This window comes from Anomaloglossus baeobatrachus, chromosome 3, assembly GCF_048569485.1.
Source record: "Anomaloglossus baeobatrachus isolate aAnoBae1 chromosome 3, aAnoBae1.hap1, whole genome shotgun sequence".
In the NCBI taxonomy this organism is placed as follows: Eukaryota; Metazoa; Chordata; class Amphibia; order Anura; family Aromobatidae; genus Anomaloglossus; species Anomaloglossus baeobatrachus.
The window spans coordinates 299,905,137-299,918,850 of record NC_134355.1 but is presented as its reverse complement, the minus strand read 5'-3'; the positions used below and the strand labels follow the sequence as shown (position 1 = coordinate 299,918,850).

The 13,714-nt window shown below is 38.1% G+C and overlaps 1 protein-coding gene across 1 annotated transcript in view; it reads left to right on the top strand.

Moving 5' to 3' along the window:
* CLVS2 (clavesin 2) overlaps positions 1-10,127 on the top strand; it is a 135,818-nt gene extending 125,691 nt beyond the window's left edge. Inside the window, exons 4-5 of the mRNA XM_075339999.1 lie at positions 1,677-1,900; positions 7,562-10,127. Of these exons, the coding sequence (XP_075196114.1) occupies positions 1,677-1,900; positions 7,562-7,652 (315 nt within the window). The 3' untranslated portion in view covers positions 7,653-10,127. The remainder of the gene's footprint in view (positions 1-1,676; positions 1,901-7,561) is intronic.
* Positions 10,128-13,714: the final 3,587 nt, after the last annotated feature.

The window sequence follows — 13,714 nt, the reverse complement described above, 5'->3', positions numbered from 1 at the left end:
CCTGCATGTGGGCTGGCTCTGTAAAGTGTGCCCACATGCAGGAACGGGGAAGCCGACCATGTGCAAGAGCATTTCGCCTGTACACAGACATGCTGGAAGGAGCACCGCGTACCGGAGAGATGCACTAACAGGACCTAGCATGACGTCTAGCCATGTGACCAGTCTTTAGCCAATGAGATGATAGACACGTGACTGGTCACATGCTATTTTGACGTCACGGAAGGTCCTATCATCAATGCTGGTTACCAGGAGGACGCAGCGATTATCGGAAGGAAAAGCGGTGGGAGACCGAGTGCAGGACATGTCGCGTGGACCTGTAAGTGTAATGGCAATGTTTATTAACTGTATGTGTATATCTATAATGTGTTTTTATGTGTTTGTGTTTGCCTCCCATTGTTTTCAATTGGGTTCGAATTGGTTCGTCGAATGTTCGTCAAACGTTCGACGAACTTCTCCTCCGTTCGACGAACTGGATCGAACTCTAGGGGGGTGGATCATCTCTAATCATAACTTGATATTAACATTACCTCTTTATATAGCCTCAGGTTTTGCCGTCCCCATTACATTCCATTCTTCATGTGAATACCTCATATTCTCTAGGTATGTGTTTGTCATGGTTCTTTTGCCTCCCCTTCCCCTTTCCTATTAGGTCATACTCCATATTCACCTGTAATCATCACCAGCATATCTTGTATTAATTATCATAAGACGCAAGTTTGAGAATTTTTGGAAAATTGCTTACCTGTATAGTGTACTTGTAAACATTGAATGTCAATCATTTGTTCAGTTACACTGTATATATTGTTCACTGCACTTGTCACTTATCTTATGTAAACAGATAATCAATCCTTGAAGAAGCCTATTTTTATAAGCCGAAACATCGAATTGTATGGACTGTATGTGTTTTGTTACATTTTCACATTAAAGCATCACTTGAATAGCAACTCTCCAATTTTCTATGAGTCTACCTTTCCATTTACAATTGCTGTACAAGAGTTAAGGGCCATTTACATGCTATGACATCACTAACGATATATCGTCGGGGTCACGGTGGTTGTGACGCACATCCGGCACCATTAGCGACATCACAGCGTGTGACAGCTAGGAGCGACGAGCAATGATCGAAAAAACGGCAAAAATCGTTGATCGTTGCCACGTCGCTCCTTTTCCAAATATCGTTGCTGTTACATGCCGCTGGTTGTTCCTGCGGCATCACACAATGCTATGTGTGACACCACAGGAACGATGACCATCTCCTTTCCTGCGTCCACTGGCAATGAGGAAGGAAGGAGGTGGGCGGCATGTTCCGGCCGCTCATCTCTGCCCCTCCTCTGCTATTGGGCGGCCGATTAGTGATGCCGCTGTGACGCCGCTGTGACATCGCTGTGACACCGAATGCACCTCCCCCTTGACTAGGTATGTGTGTGTGACGCTGTCGTTGCGATAATGTTCGCTACACCAGCGATCACCACATGTTGCACGTACGATGGCGGGTGCTATTGCGCACATCGCTAGCAATCGCTAGCAATGTCGCAGTGTGTGAAGCACCCTTAAGAGCTGGATTATTGCAGCATGTAGACAAAATGATGTTCCTTTTTGAAAAATAATGTAATTTTATCTTGGTACTCTTTCATAGGTGAAAATAATCAGCTTCATTTTACTTCTTTTTTTTCTAGATATTTTTACATGGTAATAATCTCAATAGCTTGCATCAGCTGATCCACCCAGAGATTCTGCCATCTGAGTTTGGAGGAATGTTGCCACCATACGACATGGGAACGTGGGCAAGAACACTCTTAGACCATGAATATGATGATGAAAATGAATACAATGTAGATTCATATAGTATGCCAACAAAAGTGGACATGGAAAAGGATTTGTCTCCTAAAACTATGAAAAGGTAACCTGCACTTATAGCATTCCTGTTATTTTAGGTGGCTTTTCATAATAAGCTATCGTTTGTGTACATAAGCTTTTTTTCCTAATTTTGCACTCTGTTGGCCCTATTTGTAATTTTCAGCTGCTTTCAGCTACTAGATAGAGATACACTGCTATGATGACTTCCATACATAGTACAGAGACATTCATGTTCACAAACAGCATTAGCATGGACGACTCTGCACAGTCGCCCTAAACAGTGTAGCTAAGGTGTAGGCCAGAGTCACATTTGAGAGAGACTCGCGCGAGTCTCGCATTGGCATCACCTGGCGCAGCCATACACTATCCTGACAGGAGCGGGTCAACTGCTTGTATTTCTAGGCAGCTGAGACGCTCATGTCCGGAAAGAGTGCGGCCATGCCAGGTGATGCGATGCGAGACTCGCATGAGTCTCTTGTAAGTGTGACTCTAACCTAACACTGGGGTGAAATAAAACAATCACTAGAAAGCAGTAGCACAATCTGTTATTGAGTTATAGTTGCACCTGGTCATTTTTGCTTTGTAGTCACCCCACTAAGGATATGTATGCATCATTTTGCGTTAAGCTTGGAGGGTTGATAACTACCCATTAGTATTCTATATATAAACAGTACTCAAGTCTAAAGGTATATAGAGATCCTGATTCTAGTGATGTGTCACTTAATGGTGCAGTTTTAATAGAAACCTTGTTTTGTTTGATGTAGATATAGCAGAGACATGACTTCTAGGCAGTGTATAACCTCACTCACACACATGATTGGCAGCTTCCTGTCTACATTGAATTGTCAGCAATCTGCCAATCAGTAGTGAGAGTGGAGTTACACAGATTAGACTGACTTGTCTACACTGGACATGTAGCCAGGCAGTGATAATCTCCAGCTGATAAAACACTATTGTATTGAAATTATAGCACACGGCCTATTAAAGGGAATCTGTCATGCTCAACGTCCGCTCTCTATACACTGAGCTGGCACCACCCCTATGACTGGAAGATGAAAGTGGACAGGAGGAATAAAGTTTATTTCCTCCTTGCAGTAGGGATATAAGTGCAAGAGCAGGGCCAGATTAAGAATATTGTTAACCTGCAGATTTACCCCATAGCTGAAGGTTAATACCTTTTTTTTCACATGATAGGTTCCCTTTAAGTGACATGTCCTTGTAATCATGCTCTTGTACCCAACATTATGCTTCTCTCAGATTAAACAGCAAAACGCTACTGACATATTCCCTTTAAGGCTCTATATTTTTATACCCCTTTTACTTTTGAGACTCCTAAAGGGGGAATTACAGATCTGTACATTCATAGTTTAACTTGTCTCTGGTGCACTTGGGGAAAGACATAGGGACCCTAAAATTATTTTCTGTTGATGCATATCCTGAAATTTTATTATGACTAATTTTGCAACCTAATGCAAAAGAAAATGTGTATTTAAAAACGCAAACGCTACGAATCTTTGTATTTACAGAGGAAAAAAAGGCCAGATACACAAAACACGCTAAAGAGGATCTGATACCAGTAATCGCAATACAAACTGCAAACATTATTACATACTGTATATCTAAGACCTGTTTTTCTTAATTTTAAGTTCCATGAAAAAATGGCAATATAATCCTTTATAAATTATTTCCTGTCCAATATTAAAATGAACATTTTATAAGTCGAGCTGTAGCTGAACTTAAAAAAAAATAAACAAATTTTAAAGGAAATCTGTCACCAAGTATTTGCTACCCCTTTTAACAGCAGCGTGATGTACAGTCATGACAATTGAAATTGTGTCAGAAAATGAAGTATTTGTCCTAGAACCTTATTCTAGTTACACATGTTTTGTCATAAACATTTATTTGGTTTGTGTTTATTAGAACAACACAAAAAATGAGGGTAAAAAAGGCAGATTGGACATAATTTCACACAAAACTCCAAATTGGGCCTGACAGAATTGTTGACACCTTTGCAAAATTGTGGGTAAACAACCTTTTATTAAGAATGTGATTCTCATTGAAACTAACCTGTGGCAAGTAACAAGTGTGGGCAATATGAAAATCACACCTGAAACGAGAAAAAAGCAGAGATGATGGCCCAATCTTTGCATAGTGTGTCTGTGAACGCCACACTAAGCATGGAAAACAGAAAGAGAAGAGAACTTTCTCAGAACCAAAACTATTGAAAAATATCAACAATCTCAAGGTTACAAGTCCATCTCCAGAGATCTTAATGTTCATTTGTCCACGGTATGCAACAAAATCATGAAATTTACAATCCATGGCACTGTAGCTGATCTCCCTGGACATGAAATTAATGAAAGTTTGCAAACTAGGATGGTCTGGATGGTGGATAAGCAGCCCCAATCAAGTTCTAAAGAAATTTAAGCTGTCTTGCGGACTTGGGGTGCATCAGTGTTAGCGCAAATTATCAATTATACATTTGAATGAAATAAAACGCTATCGCAGGAGACCCAGGAGGACCCCAATGCTGATATAGTGACATAAAAAAGCTAGACTGCAGTTTGCCAAAATGTATGTGAGAAAGACAAAATCCTTCTGAGAAAGTGTCTTGTAGACAGATGAAACCAAGGTAAAGCTTTTCGGTAAAGCACATCATTCTACTGTTTATCAAAAATGGAATGAGGCCTAGAAAGAAAAGAACACAGAACCAACAGTCAAATATGGTGGAGGTTTAAAGATGTTTTGGGGTTGTTTTGCTTCCCCTGACACCAGGTGCCTTGACTGTGTGCAAGGCGTCATGAAATCTAAAGATTACCAAAGGATTTTGGATCGCAATGTAATGTCCTACATCAGAAAGCTGAGTTTGGGTCCTAGGTCATGGGTAATCCAGCAGCCCAATGACCCCAAGCATAGTTGAAGAAGGACCAAGAAATAAATATAAACAAAGCCCTGGAGAGGTCTGAAGTAGCCAGCAATGAGTCCAGATCTAAAGCCCATTAAACACCTGTGGAAAGATCTTAAAATTGCTGTTGGGAGAAGACACCCTTCAAATATATGAGAGAACTCTAAGGCTAGTGCCCCACTTTGCGTTTTTACCTGCTTTTCAGGTGCTTTTTAGGTGCGTTTTGAGAAGCACCTTTTTTATGCCAAAATGCTTGCGTTTTCATTTTCCAGCCATTTCAATAGCATTCGTGATTTTTCCGACCCCACTGCGTTTGTAAACGCATCTGCGAATTTGCATATTTTGTGGCAAAAAACAAGTGTTCAAAGAAGCAACATGTCAATTGTTTTTGCCATTTTGGGTGTGTTTTGCTAACATTGAAGTCAATGAGAAGTTGCAAAAACCAAAATTCCTTTAAATTCCTGCGTTTTACCTGCCTTTTATGTGCAGAAAACATGCGTTTTGGACTACCAAAACGCATGATTTTTGAACATTAAAATAATGATATCATATGTCCCTTTACACACACACATAGTCCGACAATTAAATTTAAGAAAAATAATAATTTATTGCTATTTTTCCAATAAATAATATATTACCGCTATAATTTTAATAAATATTTCTATTTCCTTAATTATTTCTAAAATTCTATATGTTTTCCTTTTTTTTCTCTTTTTTCATTTTGTTTGGCTGTTTAAACTTTATTTAGCAGTGTCATGATGTTCAAAACCCATCTGTCAAAACGCAGGTGAAAAAGCATGCAAAAAGCACTGAAAATGCATCTAAAACGCAGTAAATACGCATGCGTTTTCAGCGCTAAATTTCTGAAAAAGGCAACTTTGGTCAGATCAATTAAGCCCAAAACGTGCGTTTATAACTGCAAGTAGGAGAATGCAAAGTGGGGCCCTAGCCTAACAGTTTGCAAAAGAAGAGTGGTCCAAAATTCCAGTTGAGAGAATTTGTAACTTGTTGATGGTTATAGGAAGCAACTGATTGCAGTTATTTTATCCCAAAGTGTGTGCAGCCAAATTGCATTTTTTCCTCTTTTTTTGTGTTGTTCCAAAGCACTCAAAGGAAATAAACATGTGAATAACAAAAGAGTATAATTTCACTAATTATTCTGGGAGAAATACTTAATTTTTTGGAACAATTTCAGGGGTGCCAACACTTTTGGCCTTGACTGTGGGTGCAGAGACACTGATTTCAGTGATCTATCACTTACTGGGCTTCTTGCTGCAGTTTTGATAAAATCACTGCTTATCACACCGCCCAACCACTGATTGACAGGTTTCTGTGTACACTGTGCAAAGGCAGAAAGCTGCTAATCAGTAGAAGGAGTGAGGTTATACAAAGCTGATGAATATGGAGATGACAACAGCTTTACTAGTTCCCTAATTATAATCGCCTGCTGATAAAACAGTGATTTTATCTAGACTTCAAGAAGCAGCCCAGTAAGTGACAGTGTACTGGAATCATAGCTTTTGTCTCTGCATTATGCTTCTGTTAGATTAGGTGGCTAAAACCTGTGGACAGATTCACTTTAATTTGAGTATTATATGTCCAATCTCCCATGGGTTTACAAAGTAAGTACACCAGCATCATAAGCCTATGATATTTAATTATTAACATTTCCAGTTTACATTGTGAAATCTGGTGATTGATCCACTTTAAAGCACACCAATCACCAGGCTTTTCCTTTTTAACCTAAAGCCAGTGCTATACTGGCACTATCAGGCTGATTCTAGACATACTTTTAGTTGTCAGCTAGGATGTATATGTTTTGAAACACAAGCATGTAAAGTTTGTAAAATGAGCAACTTTTTGAGTGGCAGCAGTTGCCAATCAGCTGATAGCTGGGTGAGTATTCATAGTGATTCCCGCCCCACTGCCTATCCATCCTCCCCCTGTTATTTATGCTAATTCTATTATAGAATTATTTTACTAAGTGTCTTGAAGGACCTGTGCTGATATCATACCCATGTGACGCCTCAGCCAACAGAAAAATAATTTTGTTTCCTGGTATCAGCTATGTTGGCTGAGGCCCTGCCCCTTCTGGTCACATGGGTATGAGATTTGCAAATGTCCTTCTAGTCACTTAGTAAAACGATTCTATCATAGAATTAGGATAATAACAGATAGGGGGAGGAACAATAGGCAGGGGGTGGGAATCACTATGAATACCCACCTCAGCTATCAGCTGATCAGCAGCTGTTGCCACTCAAAAAGCTGCTCAATTATACAAACTTTACTTGCCTATATTTCAAAACCTAGCTGACATTTAAAGATATGTATAGAATCAGCATGATAGTGCCAGTATAGCACTGGCTTTAGGTTATATAGGAAAATCCTGGTTATTGGTCTGCTTTAAATAAGAAGACATAGATAGGAGTGGAATAAAGAAATATCAAAGCATGTTCAGCAGAGTATAAATAATGTAACCTAGATTATTATTATTCATAATTGATAAACTGTATTTATTAAGGGACCGAAATATAGTTTTTTTCTGGGAGAATGCAGGAGGAATGTTTAAGTTCTCAGAGCACAGTATATCTCATTTTGCCTAGCAACATGCATAAGAATAAGGAACGGCTAAGAAATATTGTACCGTGTAGTGTTGCTCTGCTCCTTTCAGTTATGAATATGTATCATGTGAAATGTTTTCCATTGCAAATTGTGGACATTATTGAGTGTCAAGATATCGTCTCTCGGGAAGATTGTTCTGTGAATCTATAAATCGTTTTTTCTTTTGTTGGTTTCCAGATCTCAGTCAGTAGTGGATCCCGGGGTGTTAAAACACAATGTCAAAAATGAAGACGACAACACACAGCAGCCCTTACTGTCTCTTGACTAGTGAGATACCTGTGTTGCTCATACTTTAGAAGACGAAGGATCATTTCCCAAAAATAACTAAACACGCTACAGGAATGTACCAACTGGAAATGTATCATGTTATTGTTGCATAATGTAATATTATAAAAGGTTTTCTCTACTGTACAAGTGTTAAATGGGGCCACTGATTATTGCTTTTATTCTGTAAGTGCCAACTTTTGGTCTGTAAATAGAATCCAAAGTATCTGTAGATTTCTAAGCGCCCATTTGAACACTTCCGTGAAAAATGATGTTTCACCAATCCATACTTAAACTCGTGTAATGTATAAAACTATGAAAGACAAAGTATATTATTATAGTAGGTTCCACCCTTTTCTATAAAGCCATATAGCAGCCACCACACTGCATTTTATCCTGAATATAGCATAAAGATATTTCATTATAGGATTGCTTTACTGGGAGACAGTAGATTTCTGTTCGCAGATGTCCCAGAAAAGCATGATGGCTTTAGGAGATGAAAGAACCAAGCCTATTTGTAATGTGCCAAACTGGGATTTGTGATGATAGATTTCCTTATCATCCTTAGAACTTTATCATTTTTTTTATTTTTATAGTATCAGTATTATTTTACTCATTTGGAACATAGATTGTAAAAACCTGTGCCATGGATTAGAATAATTTTTGAATTTGTCAAAAAAGTTCTCGAAAAAAGCAACAATTTCATTGTGGATACTAGTTCTGTCTTCAGTATTGTACATTTATTGCAGGTTGATGTGTTCACAGACAGTAAGCAAACAATCACACTCTAAATTTAGCCGAAGTTACACTCTTGTATTTTTACTGTGGTTTAGGTCAGTGTCCAAACTGTTCTGCACAGCTTTGTTGATGAGTGTTATATTATACAGGATGGAGGAGATGTTGTTTTAGCGCCTTCTTTTAGTTATTTGTATAAGGTGTATTCATTTTGTCATTGATAGCTATTGTATTGTGTGATTTGCTACAATTTCAAGCTTTATTTCCACTAATTGAACAAATTAAAGTCACCGGTTCGAAAAAAACCTAAACTCCTACAAATTTTGCGCACTATTTTTCAATATTATTTTTTTTTTAATATATTCTGTGATTGTGCATATTCTATATGGATTGTGTGTCATATTTATTTTCACAACACCAATAGGTTAGTTGGTGTATTCCTATAGAAGATGAAGGTTTGTGTACTGTGGTTTGGATTCCTCCAATAGCTTGGATACTTTGGATTATTTTTTATCAGTATTTTAGAAGATCCATCATATCAATATACTACTATACCTGGCATAACATAGCAGTATGTGTTTATTACATGCTACTTTCAGAGAAGTTGTTTTTAATTACTTGAGTGGAACTGGTTTCAAACTTCCTTTATGTAACATTTGGCACTATTGTAGTGACTGGAGGGTTAAAGATTCTGTGCAGTACCTTCCAATTCTGTATTGAGAGATCCTGCTGTATTCTGAGCTGGCTACGTTGTCTAGTAACCCGTCCAATGCATGGAAGGTATTGTGCACGTGGCCTATTAATAAGAATAAGACACTTGCTCTATGTCTATCACTCTTGAGATGGTTGAATCTTCAGCTAGCCTGCCCCATGCAACAGAGTCTCGTTATGCTAATGTGGATTACATATGATGATCTGTACAACCCCTGGAACTAAATAATTTATGGACAATATATAAATACATGTATAAGGTCTCATACACATAACTACAGTAAGATGTTGTATAGATTCTTAATACTGCACCCATTCACTAGCATGGTCCATAATGTAATTCAACATGCCTCTACAATGGTAAACGATTCAGGCTGTTTTTTGTTCAGGTTGCCTGTGATCACTTTAGTGTTTTGGTGACCATTTCATTACATCTACACTGTGAAGTAGTCGTAGCAAAATAAAAGATCACTATTTACCAGTAGACCTTACAAACACTAGTGGGTTAGCAGGCTGTTGTCTTTTTGTCTTTTTCTAGAAGCGTAAAAAAGACATGCCTCATATATTCCTATTTCTTGGCGCCTGATACTGCACTTTTTGAGATAATGGAACAATATAATGTTTCCCACAGAGTTAGTGTAGGAAAATGGTAAGTTATGTTAATCAGGAGCTGACACAAACAGAAATTGGGCCCTTCTCAGTCCAACAGCTCATCATAATGCATAATTCTAGCTGTTTTAGAGAAGATAGTAAAACTAAAAAGGAGACAGCGCAATAGGGTTTTACCAGATTTAAGATAGTGGTGTGTGAAAGAAATCACTCACCTGGCATTGTTGTGAAAGGCACAAGTACTATGAAGTTATGAGAGATAATGGTGACTGCCTCAGTCCCAGGTGGATTCATATTCGGTGCGGGAGAGAAGAATCGGGTTTAATGCCCCACTACCGCTAATAAGGAAACAATTGTTGATTAATGATAATATCTTTATAACATAGGTCAACGCATTTCTGGGATCTACACCCCTTCTTCAGGACCAAGAGAATCAACAATATTGTTATTGTTGATTCTCTTGGTCCTGAAGAAGGGGACTGATTCCAAGAAACGCGTCAACCTATGGAATAAGGATATTATCATTAATCAACATTTTTTTTCCTTATTGGTGGTACCGCGGTGTTAAACCCAATTGTTCTCTTCAGAGGGGTTAGTAGTCACTCTTACTGCTTGGGCCCTGTTGCGGCTGCACAGGTTGCACAAATGGTATATCCGTTACTGCAAGAAATATCTGTATGCTGAATGAAAGGCTTTAGGGACTGAACATGTGACTGAAGATAGGATCATAAGTGGATGTGTTAATAAAATTCAGACCCCTTGGGGAAGCTTATGAGAAAGTCACTTTAGACAATTCTGAATTCAGGTTCTTATGACTACATGCATTAGCCATGATAATACATTTTATAGATGTTTTGTCTACATATTCTAAGTTTACAGCATTTATTATTTTGTTTACTTTGCTCCAATAATTGGAGCTCAACTTTTGCCAAAATTTTGGTGCAGGGTTTTGCATATTAAGCTTTGACCCATTCTGGTAAGCCACATAGTATTCTATTGAGACAAACTGTGCCAAAACTCTGGTGCGATTAACTTTGTAAATCTCCCGGTGCTTATAATAGTATTATAGATTTATGCAGAATCATAATATTATAGCACCATAACTTCAAGATATGAGAGCAGTGATACTGTGTAAGGATCCTACTTTTTTTTTTTTTTTAACAAACAGTATAATGAAAACATAATAAAGACATTAAATAGTCAAAACACAGTATTAGATGAAGGAATTTGAATAGCTACAAAAAATATCAAGCAACTACATTACTATATCCAACAATGTACCAACAAAGTAATAGCAGACATACAAGCTGGGCGCAAAGATGACCCTGATTTCCCAATGCAATAATTTGAAATTTAAAAAAGAAAAAAAGAAGAATTTTTCACTAGTCTCAAATAAAAATATTCTACAATTTTATGCCAAAGGTATAAACATTTCTTAAAAATGATTTAATGTCAAAGGTGTGCATATGTGTAAAATTGCAACCTTCATTCTAAGTAGATTTAAAAGTGAATAGAGATGAGCGGATCCGACAAGTTTCAAATTCCCCAAATCATGTGAATTTCACAGGGAAATATTATTGATATAAAATGTAATGTTCCTTATTATGTCTGGGGAGCCCAGACCATAATAAGAACAAGATGTGGTAGAAAGCAAAAGCCCAAAATCCTTACCAAACACCTTTCTGGTCATCTTCCATGCAGTCCTCTGTGCCTCTTACCGCCACCACACATTAAAACTTTGGGCCTCTTTACTCAATACGAAGTGCATGCATGGAGATATCCCAAGCCCTATTGGAAGTCCCAGTATATTGTGAAGAGGAGTTTCACCATGTGGTGGCACTAAGAGGACCTGATAGGGTCAGCGACTAGCAGAGGTGTCCAGAGAGTTGAGCGGTGAGGTATTATTATTTTCTTCTTACAGGCCCGCTTTTGTATGTGCAGAGCAAATTACAAATCAAATACAAAAAAATCTCCCTTAAAAAATATGGATTTTTGTAAAATTCAAGTAGAATTTGATTCCATACAAATAAGTTCACCCAACTCTATCAATAAGGTCATCAAGGATAATTTTTAGTGACAGGCGAGAAGTACAGTGTTCAGTGCTCTGTACTGGAAATGATGAGTGAACACTATGATGCTTCAGTGCTCATTACTGGAGTCAAGCAGGTCAGACGCTCAGACGGGCTGAACTCAAGTAACCAGTATAATCGAAGTCAATGATTGGCCAGGTTGTCTCAACATACAGCCAGTAGTAAACAAAACATTTCCAGGAGACAGAGAGCTGTTTTTGATTTTTGGGAATGTACACTATATCCAAAAATGTTATTTTTACCCCCAATGAGAGACATTCAGAAACTTGTAGTAGCTCTCACTGGGTGGACGGTTCCCATCATTCAGTCAAGTGAGCCTGTACTTTGTGTTTGATGTTTCATGAATGACACATCCGAGCACCCACAATTTTCAGCTGAACAACATGAGTACCCGATCACCTCAATGCTTGAGTACCAAGCGGTGCCGAGCACGCTCGCCTGTCATTAATAATATGTTATAACCAGTGTTTGGTATATGAATGGTTCATCTTCCAAGAAGCAAACCTATTTTAACAGAACATATAATGGAATCCACACAGACATTGATATGGCCTATTACTAGCTGTGATATGAGCTTATGCAGGATTTACACTGGCCAATTTATGCAGTTGAATGACCGACGATATAAATGTCGATCAATGCTAGAGGGTAGAGAAGAATTAGACAGTTAAACTTTAAATGCCTTATCCTTCTGTTCACCCTGAAGATAAGCAGCCACTGATGGAGTCTGACAAAGGCTTTTTCCCCTCTCCGTTTTAAAGTACAAGATTGCTCGGCTGATCCTAATGGTCATGTTTATAGGAATGTTGGGAGCTGTCATCTGAATTAGCGTTCGGATGAAAAATATCTAACGTGTAAAATATATGCACATTTAATGCAGTCAACATATCATTGTATGGCACTTGAAGTTGCTTTCTGCATTGCTGGCATAAAACATCAGTGTACTCATAAGGCTGGTGCACCTATGCTTCTAAATTCATGTATCCAAAAAAACTCTGCTCCACTTCAGTTAAATCTGGTTTTGAGAAGAGAATTCTGCAGTCAATCTATGTAATGCACACACACTGTTACGATCTTCCTGAATTACCGATGCACGTGGGCAGTCGCATGACCGCGTATATGAAATTAAATAGTTGCGGCCATGTACAGACTAGACTTTCCTAACGTTTGCTTGCCTACAACTCATGACCAACTGTATATTTCATAATGAATGGACCTATATTTGACTTATATACTCTCACAGTAGAATTTCCAACCTGTAAAATTTTATTAAGTTCTATAGTATTTGATCCTGGCTTATTTGTAAATGTATTGTGAACAGACCATCACCTAACATGGGGACTCGTGTATAAAATCCTAAAAGCAAACACAAACATCAATCATCTATATACTTAATAATTTGCTTTATTTCTGAGCCTTTATCATTCAGGACTTCAGATCATACATTTAGTTATCGTGGGATGAAGAAATTAAACATCATTTGGCTTCTGAACCCTTATTCTACGTAATATTATGGCATGTTCAGCACACACTGGCTGTCTTACGTGACGACGAGACACACTCCAGAGAGACAGTGGGCCTTAGAGTGTAACTATGGTAACTGAGTGATTCCTACTCTTGCTGACGCTCCATTTCTCCAATGCATTATAAATATTTCATGTACGAAAACGTCTCGATGCTGCCATCCTTACGGAAAAAAATGCTGTCCTTAATTTTTGCTTTAACAAATATATATTTTTCCCGAGAGCTTGTGTAAACTATGTCTATGTTTATTTTTAGTATGAGGGTATAGAGACAGGAAAAAAGTGGCACGTGTTAACATGCTATTGACTTTATTAAATGCCTTGATACATATATTAATGCACTTTAGAGCTTTCCACGTAGCTCTGCTGTGCAAGGCCCCATTTTATGAGAATAGGAG